Raw genomic sequence first — 18,893 nt, forward strand, 5'->3', positions numbered from 1 at the left:
TCTGCATGGGAAGTAGGTGAAGGACTCTATGGCCACATCCTTTGAAGAACATTAACTGAGGGAGAAGTGCCTTTATAGACTAGGTGCGTCTAGGCATCCACTGCGAGATTCTGTATATTGTACTGAGATTTCCACGTGCAAATTGAAGCATATTCCATAACAATGCGCATAAGCTAATTGGTTAATAAGCTAATCAGCGCTGATAATTGGAAGTTAACAACCAATTATCAGCACTAATTGACATTAATTAGAATTTACACACAAAACTGTCTAAGCGTATTCTATAATGTGTTGCGCATAAATTCTAAGTCGCATAGTTGAAAAGGGGACATGGCCGTAGGCATGGAATGGGCAAGTCGTGGGCGTTTCTAAAATCTGTGCACGTTGTTACAGAATATACCCACTCAGCGCATAATTTAGGCATCGGGATTTATGCCAGGTTTTACTTGGCATAATTGGCCACAACTAAATTTAGTTGCGTTGATCGGCACTCAGCTTATTCTATAAACCACGCAGAAATTTAGGCTTATTCTATAACATACGCCTAAATTAAGGCGTACTTTATAGAATACATTTAAGCGAATTTCATTTCAGCGCCAAATGTTTAGGTGTGATATATAGAATCGTAATATATGTGCACATTGTTCTAGCATGAGCCGCCCACATCCTGAACTATGGGCCATGCATCAGCATCCTTCTTTAGCAGGCTACATCTGTATTGAAAAGGACACTGAATGAAACGGAGAAGAGTTTGTGGCTGCCCTAAAGTTTTTTCCTCTGCTTCTCAAGAGCCATGACCCAGGAAAGATAAGCAATATTATCCCAGCAGCATGGAGAGCAGCACCAGAGCCCCTCAGTTACTGATACATAGACTGCAAGCACACAAACCTTTCCCAATGCAAAATGCACAACGCCGAGCTGTTGTTCACCAAGAACACTGAGCTCCATCCCATCACAAATGCACAAACCTTTTCTACCAAAGACACATACCACAAATTAAAATTATTATTTCAGTCCTGATGAGTTTATTTTTAAAGTTGTTTTATGGTCTTAATAAAAAATTACCCAGCCAATATTCAAAATGATTCAACTAGCCAGAAATGGTAATCAACTGGCAAACAGTGTAGCGATTTCAGGCTCGGTGGGATGTGACCAAACACATCGGGCACGATATTCAGCGGGCAGCAACCAGTGTTAAACCCAGAAATTCAATACCTGGGCACCAGCACTGAATTTCTGGGATTCCACGGAGCTGGCTAATGCATAGCTGGTTAAGAGCAATATTCATAACTTAACCGGCTATGGTTTACCACATAAAGATAGGACTGACTTTTATGCAGTCCTATTAATGTGGACAACCTGGCTGGTTAAGTGCTGAATATCGGCACTTAACTGACCAAGTACTGGCTCTGCCCCCACAAAACCCCCAAAATAGCTGTTTTTTTTTAATTTTAGCACTAACCAGTTAATTGACACTGAAAATTAACGATTAGCCCCAAACAGGTGATCTAACTGACCGGGAGCTGTTTCTGGCCAGTTAAATCACTTTGAATATTAACCCCATTAAAGGAAGGAGGGGCTAGGAACAAAAAGGGGTGTAGGGTAAGCCCAAGGCGGACTTACCGCATGCTAACTCACAGTGGAGCTGTGACCAAGTGGTTAGAGCACCAGTTTTGTAATCCAGAGATGGCTGGTTCAAATCCCACTGGTACTACTGAAAAAGCCAAGCAAAAATACTTGTGTGGAGGAGTGGCCTAGTGGTTAGAGTGGTGGACTTTGGTCCTGGGGAACTGGGTTCAATTCCCACTGCAGGCACAGGCAGCTCCTTGTGACTCTGGGCAAGTCACTTAACCCTCCATTGCCCCAGGTACAAATAAGTACCTAAGCCACATTGAGTCCGCCATGAGTGGGAAAACGCAGGGTACAAATAATAATAAAAAAATGCAGCTGCTGGCAGTAGCTCTGGCTTGCGCATGCACCATTTCTGGGACACTGTAAAAAAAAATTTTTTATAGCACAGCGCTAACCTGATGGTAATCGATTCCTGGTTACTGCCAGGTTACAGCAGGAGCCCTTACTGCCACTTCAATGGGTGGCAGTAAGTGCTCCCTGTAAAGGGACCCGAAAAATAGCAATATGAGAGACTGAGTGCTGTTTTCTCATTAAACTTTCTTTTCCTGCTAATCCACTTTGTTAGATAGAAACAAGGGTCAAAGAAATTGTACATGAGACCTACAGCGACGGCAACTTAGACGGTTTGGACACCTACAAAGGATGATGTGGAGCACATACCAAGGTAAAGTCACGAACTGGAAACCAGAAGGGGAAAGAGGTCCAGGAAGGCCAAGTCAGATGCAGTGTCAAAACTATTGAAAAGAACTTAATTGAGCTGGATGTCAAATGGTCAGAAGCAGTTAATGAAGCAGAAGACCAACAAGTGTTGAAGGTTTGCCTGTCTGCCTTATGTGCCAACTGGCTCAATAATAATAACAACAACAACAACAATAATGATGATATTTAGTAGACGTTCTGGTCTGTATGGTGTTGGATGCTTGAGATTTTCATTATTACATTGTAGTTCTGTGTTATTATGTACACTGCCGTGATCTTGAATAACTTTGACTGAGCAAGTGCCTGAATATACTATGTATGATACACTTTGATTTGCTCTGCAAAAACCCAGTATATCAAATGCGTGATTCATACCTATTCAATTTTCTGCATGGGAAGTAGGTGAAGGACTCTATGGCCACAACCTTTGAAGAACATCAACTGAGGAAGAAGTGCCTTTATAAACTAGGTGCTTCTAGGCATCCACTGCGAGATTCTATATATTCTATATATATTCTACCCTGTTTCCCCGAAAGTAAGACATCCCCTGAAAATAAGACCTAGTAGAGGTTTTCCTGAATTGGTAGATATAAGACCTCCCCCGAAAGTAAGACCTAGCAAATTTTTGTTTGAAAGCAGGGCCGCTGAGAGCCGGACAAGGCCGCCCCCGGGCCGCCCCCCCCACCCGAGGTCGTCGGGCCCCCCCTCCACCCACCCTCCGTCGCTCCCGGAACTAACCTTAAACGCCTCCTTTCACCTTCACAGCAAGCAGCAGCAGGGCAGACCTCTCCTTCCTTCCGTGCCCCGCCCTCGCGGACGTTACGTCAGGCGAGGGCGGGACACGGAAGGAAGGAGTGGCCTGCCCTGCTGCTGCTTGCTGGGAAGGTGAAAGGAGGCGTTTAAGGTTAGTTCCGGGAGCGACGGAGGGCGGGCGGGCCAACCCCGATGTTTCCCCGAAAAATAAGACAGCCCCTGAAAATAAGACCTAGCACATTTTGGGGGGGCAAAAATTAATATAAGACAGTGTCTTATTTTTGGGGAAACACGGTATATATTGATCTTGAATAAAGCCAGGCAGTTATAGCAAATGTAATAAACTGTAATTGTAAACTAGCATTCATGAGCTGAGGAAGGAAGTATTGATCTCAAGAGCCAGTCACAGCTGTATTGGGTTAATCCAATAAAAAGTTCCCCTCTTTCAGTTGATTTTTAGCCTCTTTTCTACTTTTCCAGCAATAAATGAAGAAAGTAAGAGTTGTTACCTACCCTCCTTTGATATAATCCAGGAATGTGTACTCTGACTCGACGGTGAAAGACAGCAGCGTCACCTGGGAAGGGGGAGAAAGGTTACTGTCTTGACATGGCTACGTATAAAGTGTCCCAAACAGGAGGAGACCCAGTCACAGCTACCTTCTTTTCTTCTAACTCTGCAAAATACTTCTGCTTCAGGGGCATAGCTAGGTGGGGCCATGGGGGCATGGGCCCCCGCAGATATAGCCCTGGCCCCCCTGCTTTCACCCCCCCCTGCCGACAACCCTCCCCCGCCACATTCGACCCCCCCCCCTCTGCTGCTGCCAACCCTCCCCCGCCGCTGCTTCAGGTACCTTTGCTGGCGAGGGACCCTAACCCCCGCCAGACGAAGTCCTCTTCAGCGCCGGTCTCCGGCGCGTTGCTGATCTGGATTCTGTTTCTGTGAGTCCTGACGTCCTGCACGTCAGGACTCACAGAAACAGAATCCAGATCAGTGAACATACCAGACTCGGAGACCAGCGCTGAAGGAGACTTCGGCTGGCGGGGGTTGGGGAGCCCTGCCAGCAAAGGTACCTGGTGGTGGCGGGGAAGGATTGGCGATGGCGGGAGGGGTGGAGGCGCCGGGGGGGGGCAAAAGTGTGGGGGGGTCTAAAATGTGCCCCCTCACCTCAGGCTCTGGACCCCCCCCCATCCCGCCGAAGTCTGGCTACACCCCTGACTTCACTAGGAACAGAAAAAGCAAAACAACTCTTGACTGTGCTGGGTGTGGGGTGGGGGGAGGGTGTTGCACAACCCTATTATATTATTGGGGTCAATATTCAAAAGAGTTTAACAGCAGGAGAGGCTCCTGCCTGGTTAATGCTCACTAAGCGGCCCATGCCCAGATATTCAGAACACTTAACTGGTTAGTGCCACTAAATATTGCCACTAACTACCACATTTCCTAGCTGGCTAGGGCGTCCTTTTACTAAAGCGCACTGAAAAATGGGCTGCGCTACTGTAGACGCGTATTTTGGGCACACGCAGATCCACTTTTCAGCGCGCCTGCACAATAGCCTACGCTAGAGTTTACCAGACAACGTGCCTATCATTTTGCAGCCCCATTTTTTGGAACTCTCTTCCCCGTGACATCCGGGCTGAAACGACCTTCAAACAATTCAAATCAATGTCAAAGGCCTGGCTCTTCTGCAAGGCCTACAATCCTGTCTAAGGTTGAATGTTGTCAACTTTACGGAGATAATTCTGGAATTGTGAAGTAGCAAGTACCCATGTGAAAAGTTGGGACAAGATATCTAAGAAGACACTAATAGTCTGATACTGTAGTAGAACGTAAAAACTCAGATAATTATAAGTGAGAACAATATGAGCATTTGTATATATAAATATTATTAGTACATAAAATGAAATGCTACTAGACAGGTATTATGAATTAATGTGTAATGAGTGAATGAGTGAGTATTATTGTTATTATTGTTTTTAAATATGATAAGTGCTTAGTTTTGGAGCACATTTTTTCAATAAAGATACTTGTAACAATAGACTGGAGCGGATTTGTAATTAATATTCAGGTAGCTCCAGTAGTTCTACTGTGTCCCTATTTGAGTAGTATTGTTAATTGTACATAAGTAATGCCACACTGGGAAAAGACCAAGGGTCCATCGAGCCCAGCATCCTGTCCACGACAGCGGCCAATCCAGGCCAAGGGCACCTGGCAAGCTTCCCAAACGTACAAACATTCTATACATGTTATTCCTGGAATTGTGGATTTTTCCCAAGTCCATTTAGTAGCGGTTTATGGACTTGTCCTTTAGGAAACCATCTAACTCCTTTTTAAACTCTGCCAAGCTAACCGCCTTCACCACGTTCTCCGGCAATGAATTCCAGAGTTTAATTACGCGTTGGGTGAAGAAACATTTTCTCCGATTTGTTTTAAATTTACTACACTGTAGTTTCATCGCATGCCCCCTAGTCCTAGTATTTTTGGAAAGCGTGAACAGACGCTTCACATCCACCTGTTCCACTCCACTCATTATTTAATGAGGGTGATCTTATTGAATGCTATACTGTATTTAGTTATTGTTCATCTTGAATTATGTATGTGATGGACTGTAATCCACCTAGAACATTTGTGACAGTGCAGAATATACATTTTAAGTAAATAAATACAAATTGCCAGTTGCATAGCTTAAGTCTAAGGCTGCCTGCCATCAGATGTTTATTCAACTGTTTAACAAAATGTAAAAATAGCTAGCAGGCTGTATGGCTCGGTGGATTGACACAGGAAAATCTGTTTTTATCATTAAACCACCATCCCACCTGGCACTCTCATTAAGATTAGGAAGATCATATGGAGCTGTCATGACGAGGCATCAACACGACTGTGCCAACATTTCATTTAAAATATCTTTGAAACAAGTATAAAAATATCTGGGTCAAAAAATTGCATGCAACTTAAAATTAAAGAATTACAATTAATTCTAGTGGATTGAAGTTCAAAACAAACTGGCCAGGAGAAGTCAAAAAGACCAGATGGAAAGGCCCCATTGCCAGGAAAAAAATCCAGAGCGATGGGATGCCTGGTTAGCTGCATTTTAATCCTGGCTGCAATTTCTGTACAGAGGCCACAGATTTACACCGGTAGCTTATATGGATTTATTTATAACACACCGTCTCCAGTAGTTGCTCAGGGCATGGTACCCAACATCATAAATAATAAATGTACAATTCTATAAGCAAAGTTAAGATAAAACAAGCATAAATCAATATATAAATAGAAGACATTAGAAAAAAGGATGAAAACAATACAAAACAATGACTATTATACAGACAATTAAAAAAAAGATAATCTACAATGGATGACAGAAATAAAAAGAGGACAAACCCTTATAAGCAATCCAGGAACCAACCAAGAGCAAAAGTGCTTGGGAATTACAGACCTGTCAGTCTGACCTCAGTGGTGAGTAAGCTAATGGAAAAAGGAGGATTGTGACATTTCTTGAACTACATGGAATGCGAAACCCGAGGCAGCATGGCTTCACTAGTGGCAGGTCGTGTCAGACGAATCTGACTGTCTTCTTCGACTGGGTGACCAAACAGTTGGATGTGGGAGGGGCGCTTGATGTGGTATACTTGGATTTCAGCAAAACCTTTGACACGGTTCCGCACAGGCGATTGATAAATAAATTGAGTGCCTTCGGTACGGGACCTAGAGTAACTGATTGGGTAAAAAATTGGTTGAATGGTAGGAGACAGAGGGTGGTTGTCAGTGGAGTACCATAGAGGCAGTGGCATACCAAGGGGGGGCAGTGGGGGCGGTCCGCCCCAGGTTCACGCCGCTGGGGGGGGTGCCGCGTGCCTGTCGGCTCTTCGTTTTCATGCTCCCTTTGCCCCGGAACAGGTTACTTCCTGTTCCGGGGCAGAGGGAGCATGAAACGAAGAGCCGGCAGGCGCGCGGCACCCCCCCCCCCCCACCCAGTAGCGTGCACCAGGGGGGGGGTTCTTTCGCCAGGGGATCGGGGGTTCTTTCGCCAGGGGGGGGCGTCGCACTGTTCTGAGGGAGGCGCTGCACCCGGGGGGGCGGGGCGCATCGGCGATCCGCCCCGGGTGTCAGCCCCCCTAGGAACGCCACTGCACAGAGGTCCTAGGGCTGGATCTTTTTATCGTCTTTGTGAGCGATATTGCGGAACGGCTATCTGGTAAGGTTTGTCTCTTTGTGGATGATACTAAACTCTGCAACAGGGTGGACACCCTGGACAGTTTGAATGACATGAGGAAGGACCTAGCGAAGCTAGAGGAATGGACCGATATTTGGCAACTAAGGTTTAATCCCAAAAAATGCAGGGTCATGCACTTGGGTCGCAAAACTCCGAGGGAATGGTACAGTATAGGGGGTGTAGTGCTTCAGTATGCGAAGGAAGAGCAGGACTTGGAGGTGATTGTGTCTGACGACCTTAAAGCTTTCAAACAGGTAGAAAAAGTGACGGCCAAAGCCAGAAGGATGCTTGGGTGCATAAAGAGAGGCATGACCAGCAGGAAAAAGGAGGTGATACTGCCATTGTATAAGTCTCTGGTGAGGCCTCATTTGGAGTACTGCATGCAGTTCTGGAGACCGCACCTATGGAAAGATATAAACAGGATGAAGTCGGTCCAGAGGGTGGCTACGAACTTAGTAAGCGGTCTTGAATACAAAAATTATAGGGACAGGCTTATGAACCTCAACATGTATACACTGGAAGAGAGGAGGGAGAGAGGAGACATGATAGAAATGTTTAAATATCTCAAGGGCATTTATGTACAGGAAGAGAGCCTTTTTCAAATGGAGAGCTCTGGAATGAGGGGGCATATGACAAGAGGGAATAGGCTTAGGAGTAACCTAAGGAAGTATTATTTCACAAAAAGGGTGGTGGAGGCGTGGAATGGCCTCCCGGTGTAGGTGGTGGAGTCGAGGACTGTTTCAGAATTTTAAAAGGCATAGGATAAGCATGTGGGATTGTTTAGAAACAGGAAGAATTAGGGGTTACAGAGGATGGGCAGACTGGATGGTTCATATGGCCTTTATCTGCCGACATGTTTCTAGGAGACATAATATCAGTAAAAAAAAATTCTTTTATCATATAGTAATAGGAAAAAAAGACCCTAAACATGGTCATTGTCAGGTCTTATTTTGTTATTACTATACAATGAAACTATCTATACTGATATTGTATCTCCTATACTCGGTGCTTTTTTTTGAGGGGGTACTCGGGGGTACTGAGTACCGCCACCTTTTCCATTGTCTGCTAAAATTGACCCAAGGACCCCAAGTTTTAATGAAAGAGCTCAGGCTCTACACACCAATTCTGCCTGGTCATAGATTCTGTGACTGGTTGCAGGGGGCCTGTCTATTGTGGGGTGGGTCCATCGGTGATCACCCCATCCCTGAAAGGTGGCCTGGCATTTGAGTACCGGCACCTTTTTTACTAGAAAAAATGCACTATACTGAAACTTATATATATCTCATGTGCTCTTTTCTATTAATTGGTGTTCCTTTCAGGACTGACTTCAATTTTTAACCTCAAGTTCATATGGTGAACTGCTCTTTTACTTTTTATTTTTAAAGAAAGAACAGTATATCAAGCAAAATAAACCATTAACCATATTGGCACCTTCACTTGTGGTTTGATCTACAGTGGCTGGCCAATCAAATACAATCGAACCCCTCTATAACGCTTCCCGCTATCATGCGAACTAGCATATAACAGGATCATGTCATGGCTCCCCTTTTTTTTTATATACAGCTCCTCTGTCAGCATTCTACTTCGGTCTGGCTATGATCGCACCTGCGTGAAACAACACTCTGGGCAATGTTTTGCTACGCTGTGGAGGCTCCCAGGCCTGCGTGGAAACAACCTCGGGCTATAATGCGACCTCACTTCTTATGCAATAATTTTATATGGACCTTAATCATAGGAGACAACTTTTCAATATTATTGGCGGTGCTAAACCCAATGGAAATAACCCCTCCCTGGACACATACAAGGAATTTTCTCAATATTGGAGGTGCTCAAGCACTCACAGCACCCACAGAGTCAGCTCCTATGACCATAATCATTGTATTATAGCAGGGTCTCTATGTACAATATCAGAAAAAGATCCAGGGTCAGCAACTGAAACCTCATTCATAAATTAAGGATTTAACAGACCTGGAGACTGAACTGAAAACTCATAAGCGGAATGCAGGGACATTAGCAGGGCCGTGCAGAGAAACTCCAGCTTTGCAAGGAACACAGCCAGGACTTTTTCTTCACTGCTCCGAATTTTGCATCTTGTGTAAGTGTGGAATTCATTGCACCAAATGAGAAGCCAGAGGGTTACTTACCGTCCCCGAATTAGCATACTTCTTTTTCTTCATTTTCTTTTTAGGATTTATTACCTGTAAGGAACAGAGAAGTGGAGATGATTGAAAGCTGATCCACTGCAGTCATGCAAACCAGTGAGGATGGATAACCCTGAAGGCTTTGGTCCTGGTGATCAAGGAGTCACCCTAGCACAGTGGTTCCCAAACCTGGTCCTGGAGGCCCCCCCAGCCACTTAGGTTTTCAGGATATCCACAATAAATATTGAGAGAGTTTTGCAGGCAGTGCATGCAAATCTCTCATAAATATTCATTGAGGATATCCTAAAAACCTGACAAGCTGGGGTGCTTCCAGGACCAGCTTTGGGAACCAGCGGCGTAGCTACGGGGGCCATGGGGGCCTGGCCCCCGGTTTGGCTGGTGGGGATCCCCAACCCCCACCAGTCAAGGTACCTTCGCAGTGGCGGTGGAGGAGAAGCAGTGGTGGCAGAAGAGCGGCGGCGGAGAGGCGGTAGCAGCCGCAGGGGGGTGGAAGTGGTGGCGGGGAGGCGGGCCAAAATGTGCCTCCCCACCTTAGGCTCTGGTCCCCCCTCCCATTGAGGTCTGGCTACACCCCTGTTAGGAACCACTGCCCTAACGCCTTTCCTACAAACCCTTTCCACGTGTGCTTTATATACCAGTAGTGGAACCCAGCCCGTTTCCTCAACAATGAAATGGGCCCTAGAAAGGCTCTCTTGTAGGTGATTTTTTGTCTCTCCCCTGCCCTTCCCCCCCTCCATGTCCAGCGATTCTTCCCTCCCCTCCCCTCTAGGTCCAGCGATTCTCTTCTTCCCTGCCCTCCCATCCGTGTCCTGCGATTCTCTTCTCGCCTGTCCTCTCCTCCCATCCCATCCACGTCCATCGATTCTGCTCTGCTCTGCCCTCCCCTCAATATGCCGCAATTCTCTCTTCCTTTGTACCTCATTGTTTTCTGGCTGGCTTCCCTTCCGTTGGTAACATCCTGACGTCAGCTCGCCTCCAGCGTTCCTTTCCCTCTCACTGTTCCGCCCTCTGACGTCATTACGTTTTGACGCGAGGGCGGGGCAATGAGGGTGAATGGAACGCTCAAGGCTGGCTGACGTGATGAGATGTTACGAACCCAGGCAGCCAGACAGCAATGGAATGTTGGAGGTGCAAATTATTATATAGGATGAGGGGCCACGGCAGCAATTCAAGGCTTACAAATTTGCACTGGCTGTCAGTTGGTGCACAAGTGGATTTTAAGGTGACATGTTTAGTATTGAAAATTATTAATGGTCATTGCCTTCTAGGTGCCGATTATAGAATATGCTTAGTCGGCACTGATTTCAGCACCGATTTTTTAGGCGCCATATATAGAATCTACCCTTAAGGGCCAGATTCTATACATGGCAGTGAAAAAAACCTGGCGCCAAAAAAAGACACACTTAGCATTATTCTATGAACCTCGCCTAAAGTTAGGTAGTTTATAGACTACAAGTAGCAGCCGTCTCTGAAACTAAAATTTAAAATTTAGGCACAGCCATTTACGCCAATTAAAACCTGGTATAGATACCAATGACTAATTTAGACGCCCTTCGGGCATATTCTGTAGCAGTGAGCGTAATTTTTAGGAACACCCATCACCTTCCTTTGCTCCTCCCATGGCCACACCCCCTTTTGAGATCCGTGTTTTAGAATTTACGCGCACCACTTTGCAGAATATGCTTAGAAAGTTGCGCACATAATTTCTAATTAGTGCCAATTAGTGCCAATAATTGCTTGCTAGTGGCCAGTGATCGGTGCTGATTAGCTTGTTTACCAATTAAGTTGCACGAGCAAATTGGCTATACGTGCTGATTTGCGTGCGCAACTTTAGTTGCCATTTATAGAATCCAGGATAAGTATGTTCTATGAATGGCGTACAACTTTCAGTGCCGTTTATAGAATAGTGCTTAACATATTATTTTTTTCAGCGCTTTTTGTAGAATTTGGTCCTAACTGTTTAGCGCACTTTAGAAAAAAACCTCCATTGTCTTTGTCTGCCGTCATTTTCTATGTTTCAATGCGAGTATTTGATACGTTGTATCACTCACTATGGGGCCAATTCAGTAAGTAGAACACAGAAGAAAATTCAGGTGATGATCTGGAGCTTCTGACCTCTCCAAGATGTGAACAAAAATTCCTATTGCATTAACTAACAGTAGGATAATGGGACTTGCAATAAAATGTCCATAACTTGTGATGACAAGGCCCCCTAAAGGCCTCCGCTCCTATGATTTCGGCTATATCCATGCACCTTCCTTATGTCCAGACCACAGCATAACTGCATCCCTTCCTTCCTTTCTTTTCTTCCTGTTTGTAAATCTAAAAGGCATCAAAGGTCTTTCAAATTTAATTTAAATTTAAAACTTTTGCTAAATAAACTTGCAGGATGAACTGGAAACAAAGCTCATTCAGCTTTTCATCCTCCACAACCACTGACCTTCTCATACCCTTGGAGAGGCAACGCTCATTAGAACCAAGTGCTTGCTTGATGAATCACCATTGGAATTTGGTTTTAATAAAGTCTTGAAGACAGACGTCAACAGGGTCCCTGTTAATTGATCCAGTTCTATTGGGCAGATTTGTCATCTCCTTACTAAGGTGAAACTGTGGTGAAGAAGCCACCTGTACACTACTGGGTCATAATCACTCAGAAACGTCGTCCAGTGACACTGGCATGTAGAATGCATGAAAGAATGGACCAGGAGAGAAACCGTTTAAAAAGTATAACATCTCTTTAAGTCAGGACATTTTGAAAATAAGTTAGAAACACTGCAAGTATGTCAATAGATTTACTCTGGGCACGGTTCACCCCGGCAAGTGGGAATAGCTGGGCTTTATCTAATAACAGATATTTGTCAAAAATATTTGAAACACATTGACAAAAGATATTTGGGGTGCACAGGAGGAAATGAGGAAACATCCTTGACCCTCTGTCAGCCTTACCAATTGCAAGGCCCTATGAGCGCTCCCTGTCTCCAAACCCCTCCCACTTTAAAATGTATGTTTCTCCATAGAAGGCTCAGGGCAGGGGCAATGATTCGGATAGGCCATTTGCCATCAACCCTGGAGCCTGTTCTTTGCTGGGTCCTGCCCCCTTCTGACATAACCTGCCTCCGCAAGGGTGGGACATAGACAATAGGTTCCAGGGTCAGCAGCAGACGGCCTATGCGAATCACTGCCACTTCTCTGAGCTCTCTATGGAGGAATGCACATTTTAAGGTGTGGGTGGGAGGGGGGGGAGGGAAGATTTGGAGACAGGGGGATATACCAGGGCGAGGCCCCTAGGAGCACAGGGCCCTGTGCAGCCACTCCCCATTGTCCCTGCTTAAGACCAGCCCTGTTCTCTGTTAATGTCCTTCATTTTGGCACTTCCCCAACCAGATTGACAAATACTTCCACCCCCGTCCTATTCACCTTTCAGAGCTTCAGTCCTGCTCCAGGACAGAAGAAGATCACAGCCATGCAGTTCTACTACTACTACTACTTAACATTTCTAAAGCGCTACCAGGGTTACGCAGCGCTGTACAATTTAGCACAGAGGACAGTCCCTGCTCGAAGGAGCTTACAATCTAAAGGACAAAAAAGTGCAGTCAATCAAATTGGGGCAGTCTAGATTTCCTGAATAGATGTACAATGGTTAGGTGCCGAAAACGACATTGAAGAGGTGGGCTTTGATCAAGGATTTGAAGATGGGCAGGGAGGGGGCAGAGAGGGAGTTCTGCTAGAGAGATTTGCTTATGCCTAAAATCTCTGAGAAAAATAATCAGAAAGGAGCTGGAAGAAACCCTCTTCTTTTACCACAAAAGAAACCCTGAAATTAAAAATCTCTCCCTATTTTTAGAGCGTCCCTAAAGCAGGGCTTCTCCAAGCACTACAGCTATTTGGATTTGCAAGATATTCATGATGAAAATGCTTGAGGTAATTTGCAGGTGCTGTGGGAAGCATTTGCTAAGGTTTCCCCTTTGGAAAAAAAAACACTTATTGTTCGAGCGTCATTTCTCACCGCAGGGATCATAGTGCTAACCTTTACAAATCATTTCGGACGACCCCGACATATGCGTTACTTTCTATACCATGCATAACATCACTCTGATCTTCTTATAGGGCTCAGCCTGCCTTGCATTACTATCATCACACCATCCTTTTCACACTCATTCTGTCACACACTCTGAAGTATGCAAGCAGCAGTTTTACCCACACGCCAGCTTCTTCACGCATCACAGCTCCAAGGGACCATGGATCCACATAAACACAAGAATAATAAAAGACATAGAGGAAATAATTCTATATATGAAGACCACGTAGGCTCCCATTTTTGCTCTGTTATATAAAGGGCTATTTCTAGAGCTATGCCAGCAGAAATCGCGCCTAGACTCAGGCCGTGAACATCTACGCAAGAGCAGGTGTGTTAGTGTTTACAATGCACGAATAAATCGTGATGCTGCCCCTGAACGCCCCTACATGTGGGTCATATAAGTATGCAAATTCTTGTCACTATGTGTAACCCTGAGGTACTTGAGGCCCCAGAACCAGCCCCAATAGCATGCCAGTGCCTGTGCATTCATTTACACCAGCTCTGAAAAAACAGGTAAACAGTCCATTAACCTATGCATTTCCCCAAGTGCTTTTTAAAGAATATATACATGCCGGTGGTGGGAGGCAGGGCTGGTGGTTGGGAGGAGGGGCTAGTGCTGGGCAGACTTCTACAGTCTGTGCCAGAGCCGGTGGTGGGAGGCAGGGATAGTGCTGGGCAGACTTATACGGTCTGTGCCAGAGCCGGTGGTGGGAGGCGGGGCTGGTGGTTGGGAGGCGGGGATAGTGCTGGGCAGACTTATATGATCTGTGCCAGAGCCGGTGGTGGGAGGCGGGGCTGGTGGTTGGGAGGTGGGGATAGTGCTGGGCAGACTTATACGGTCTGTGCCAGAGCCGGTGGTGGGAGGCGGGGCTGGTGGTTGGGAGGCGGGGATAGTGCTGGGCAGACTTATACTGTCTGTGCCAGAGCCGGTGGTGGGAGGCGGGGCTGGTGGGTGGGAGGCAGGGCTAGTGCTGGGCAAGACTTCTACGGTCTGTGCCCTGAAAATGACAGATACAAATCAAGGTAAGGTATACGCAAAAAGTAGCACATATGAGTTTATCTTGTTGGGCAGACTGGATGGACCATGCAGGTCTTTTTCTGCTATCATCTACTATGTTATCTCCATCTACATTGTGCTCGAGGAAAGCCTCCAGGCAGACAGCGTGAAAGAAGACACAGTCCTTCCATCTGTCTACGGTTTACACATATCTGTGGTCAGGCAATTATATATATCAGCCCCTTTCTACATGGAAAACAGGCTTTACAAGTAGAATAAGCTTTAAAAAAAACTACCCCTCATACAGTGCAGGGATTATAGATTATCCCCAAGCATTTCTATCCTTCTATCTCACCGTTATCACTGCAGGGAATTTAAAAAAAAACCATCACCATGCATTTCTATCCCTTCCACCTCCTGTTGCTTTAAAGATGGCAGCTGATGACCAGCTAAGCAACTCAACGCCCAGAAAATAACGAGCAACAACATTTTCTAAATCCTTCATTCAAAGAAGTTCATCTGAGCTGCAAAAAGGGAAGGAGTGGAGCTTTGATTTGAAACACTGTGTTTCTAAACGTCTGAGGACTCTGCGCCAGTGATTCTTAAACAAGCTGAAATGAGCAAACATGAGCAAAGGTAATCCGGGAGAATGTCAAGTGGCAGATGATTACAAGATTCATCTGCTGGGAGCAAGGCCTGCTAAGCATCGTCAGTCTGTCATTAGGGAACTATCTATGCTCCCAAAGCTGCTCTACTGTCAGCGTATCACTGCTTTTGATTTATCTATCAAATTCTTTCTGGCACACTTGTATTCTTATCAGGAGCTTCAGGTGTATTTATAATCACACACACACACACACACACACACACAGAAACATGTTAGATTGAGAATTGAAATCAGAACTGAGACATCAGGTTGCCATGTACTCAATTCCAGTATATTTTACAAAAGGCTCTACTGAATGAGGAGCCTTTTGTAAAACACCTATAAGGAGAGCAGGACCCTTTGGCTAAAGCAATCTGCTACGTTGTTCTGATGTGCAAGAGAGTGGCTAAGAAGGAGCAATTTTGAAGTAGATTTTTCAGCACATGCTCCCTTGCCCTGTGCCCTCTCCCACCTTCTCACCCCAGAGGACCTCACCCCTTTCATATTTCTCATCTAATTACAGAAGTGTCCCCATGATTTATCTTCTTCCCCATAGCAGCTGAGCCTATCCCATGGTAGCCCACCCTTGGTTTTAATGTCAGCGCCACAAGTAAATCTCACAGGCTGATATTTCCTATTATTATTTTTATTATTTTGACTTATGAAAGAAGACCATTTGTCCCTGAAACATGTTCAAAACAGAATAATCCATTTGTACAAAAGAGATGAGGTGAAGATGTGATTCCATGTGCCCCAATGAAAGGAGAGTTTAATTTTACTTCCAATCTTTATAACACCAGGCTTCCCAAGGCAGATTACAACAGTTAAGGTGAACCTATCAGTAAACACGATATCCTCACTGAACTTTGGCCATGTATTACTGCATTGTATAGAACAGCGTAGAAAAATGAGCACAAAACACAGCCTTTAATAGTGCTGTTTCTACCAACAATAATTTTTGAAGCTGTTTTAGTAATACTCAGTTTTTATTTCATGATATTTATTCTACATATAGAAAATAAATTAAAAAGGAAACTATACAAAGCAGATCGCTGATAAGCCAAAATATGTTTTATTGATGTAAACCAATTAAAATATGCATACAATAGCCCGACACAGGCCGTGTTTTGCCTACTACTACTACTACTATTTAGCATTTCTATAGCGCTACAAGGCATACGCAGCGCTGCACAAACATAGAAGAAAGACAGTCCCTGCTCAAAGAGCTATGTAATAAAAGTAAGCCAAGTATAGGACAATCAAGCCATTGTGACATCACTGATGAGGTTGGCTCTTATTGGTGACCTGAGGCATTATGACATCACAATATTAGCTCTGGTTACAAGAGACTACTACTATTACTATTTATCACTTCTATAGCGCTACAAGGCATATGCAGCGCTGCACAAACATAGAAGAAAGACAGTCCCTGCTCAAAGAGCTTACAATCTAATAGACAAAAAATAAATAAAGTAAGCAAATCAAATCAATTAATGTGAACGGGAAGGAAGAGAGGAGGGTAGGTGGAGGCGAGTGGTTACAAGTGGTTACGAGTCAAAAGCAATGTTAAAGAGGTGGGCTTTCAGTCTAGATTTAAAGGTGGCCAAGGATAGGGCAAGACGTAGGGGCTCAGGAAGTTTATTCCAGGCGTAGGGTGCAGCGAGACAGAAGGCGCGAAGTCTGGAGTTGGCAGTAGTGGAGAAGGGAACAGATAAGAAGGATTTATCCAAGGAGCAGAGTGCACGGGAAGGGGTGTAGGGAAGGACGAGTGTGGAGAGATACTGGGGAGCAGCAGAGTGAATACATTTATAGGTTAGTAGAAGAAGTTTGAACAGGATATGAAAACGGATAGGGAGCCAGTGAAGGGTCTTGAGGAGAGGGGTAGTATGAGTAAAGCGACCCTGGCGGAAGATGAGACGGGCAGCTTCAGGGGCTATGCAGTAATTCTCCACCACCAAAATAGAAATATGATGATGAAAGCAAATATACAGTCGATATCCTGAAAAAAACGGCTCATCCAGAGATGCAAAAACAATTGGTTACTGACATGAGGTCAAACAGACAGCCTCTTATCTCCAAATGCGGCTTTAATACCTAATAGCCACATATATGTACCAGGGGCGTAGCTGCTATGGGGCCACGGGGGCCAGGGCTCACGTAGATTTGGCCCTGGACCCCCCCTGCCAACGACCCTCTCAACCCCCCTTCCCACCGCCAACCCGCCGTCAACCTGCCGTCGCCGTCTAGTACCTTGCTGGCGGGGGACCCCAACCCCCGCCAGCCGAAGCCTTCTTGCTTCGTTTGGTTTCTGAGTCTGTCTGACGTCCTGCATGTTGTATACTTGCAGGACGTCAGACAGACTCGGAAACCAAACGAAGCAAGAAGACTTCGGCTGGCGGGGGTTGGGGTCCCCCGCCAGCAAAGGTAGGCGACGTCACAGTGGACGGGGGGTCGGCGGCGGGCGGGCCACAGTTGTTGGAGGTGGTTCTGGCGGCGGCGGGGGGGGGGGCTAAAATGTGCCCCCTCACCTCGGCTCTGGACCCCCCTAATGGCGAAGTTCAGATACGCCCCTATGCACATAACTTATAGGAAATCTGGACACAGTTCACTGCATGGCTGCTTACCGCTTATTTGTCAGAACCCAGCTTACCTCATACACATTGAACTGACTCTGTCCTCTGGCGAGTTCACGATAACTGGTGGTAAATTCCCCAATGAAATCATGGCTGCAAGCAAAGAAAAGAGTCTAGGTTAGAAGTATACTAGCATTGTAGTCGGATTCATCCCTTAGAGGCCGACCAAATTTCGGTTTCAGTTTTGGATTCGGCACTGAAACCGAACCGAAATCCAGGTTCGGGTTTCGGATGAAAATGCCTGTGCATTTTGGCTGAAACCCGAAAGTCACCCCCCCCTACCGCAATCATTCTCCTCCCCCTCCCATTCCACCCGACAACCCATAGGCCCTCCCCGGGACTACCTTAGGAAGCCCTAGTGGCCTCTTTGGGGGGAAGGAATGAACCCCACCCACTCCTGCCTCTTGCTGCTGCTCCCAACTGCCCAGCAGCCTTTTTGTGATTGGAACCAGCAGGAGCAGTAGCACGGGGCAGAAACAAGTGAGGTTCATTCATGGGGCAAGAACGAATGAGGTATACAGGGAGTCAGATGGAATGGGGGAGGGAGCAGAGAGAGAGAGGGGGCTGCCTGGGGGGCTTTTATGGTCAGGTGTAGGGGGAGGGGCATTTTCTTTTACGGTTTCAGTTGCAATTTCAATTGCAGATTCTGTTTCAGCACAAATCAAAGATTCTGGGTTCCGTTGGGCTCTGTTATCCCTCTTTAACTCTCTCCTGTCTCCAACACTAGCATTTTCCATTCCCCTTCCAAATCTGAACAATTTTCAAAAGCTATTTTGTGGCATGTTCAAAGAACACTGATAAATGGAGAGGGAGCATCATAAATCCCCCGTGAAATCCATTAGATTGAGCATACTGCTTTTCTGGAACAGAGAATTCATATAGTCATTTCTTTTTTACTCTAAAGAGGAGGCATTATTCCTCCAACAAAAAGGCAATTGGGACTCCATCCATAGGCGTATTTTGCAGGGGCCAAGAGGTAGGTGCTCATATTGGCAGTGGGGGTGAGGGGCCAATTTAACATCAGCACCTGGGGCATTTGGGAAGATGATCCCCCCTTTCCCCCTTTCCAACTGAGCAGAAAA

The 18,893-nt window shown here is 45.7% G+C and overlaps 1 protein-coding gene across 1 annotated transcript in view; it reads right to left on the minus strand.

The window, feature by feature from the left end:
* LOC115482101 (copine-8-like) overlaps window positions 1–18,893 on the minus strand; it is a 119,186-nt gene that overhangs the window by 56,524 nt on the left and 43,769 nt on the right. Inside the window, exons 7-9 of the mRNA XM_030221667.1 lie at window positions 17,829–17,904; window positions 9,440–9,493; window positions 3,598–3,659 (exon numbers count right to left, since the gene is read on the minus strand). Of these exons, the coding sequence (XP_030077527.1) occupies window positions 3,598–3,659; window positions 9,440–9,493; window positions 17,829–17,904 (192 nt within the window). The remainder of the gene's footprint in view (window positions 1–3,597; window positions 3,660–9,439; window positions 9,494–17,828; window positions 17,905–18,893) is intronic.

Source organism: Microcaecilia unicolor, chromosome 12, assembly GCF_901765095.1.
Source record: "Microcaecilia unicolor chromosome 12, aMicUni1.1, whole genome shotgun sequence".
NCBI classification, from domain to species: Eukaryota; Metazoa; Chordata; class Amphibia; order Gymnophiona; family Siphonopidae; genus Microcaecilia; species Microcaecilia unicolor.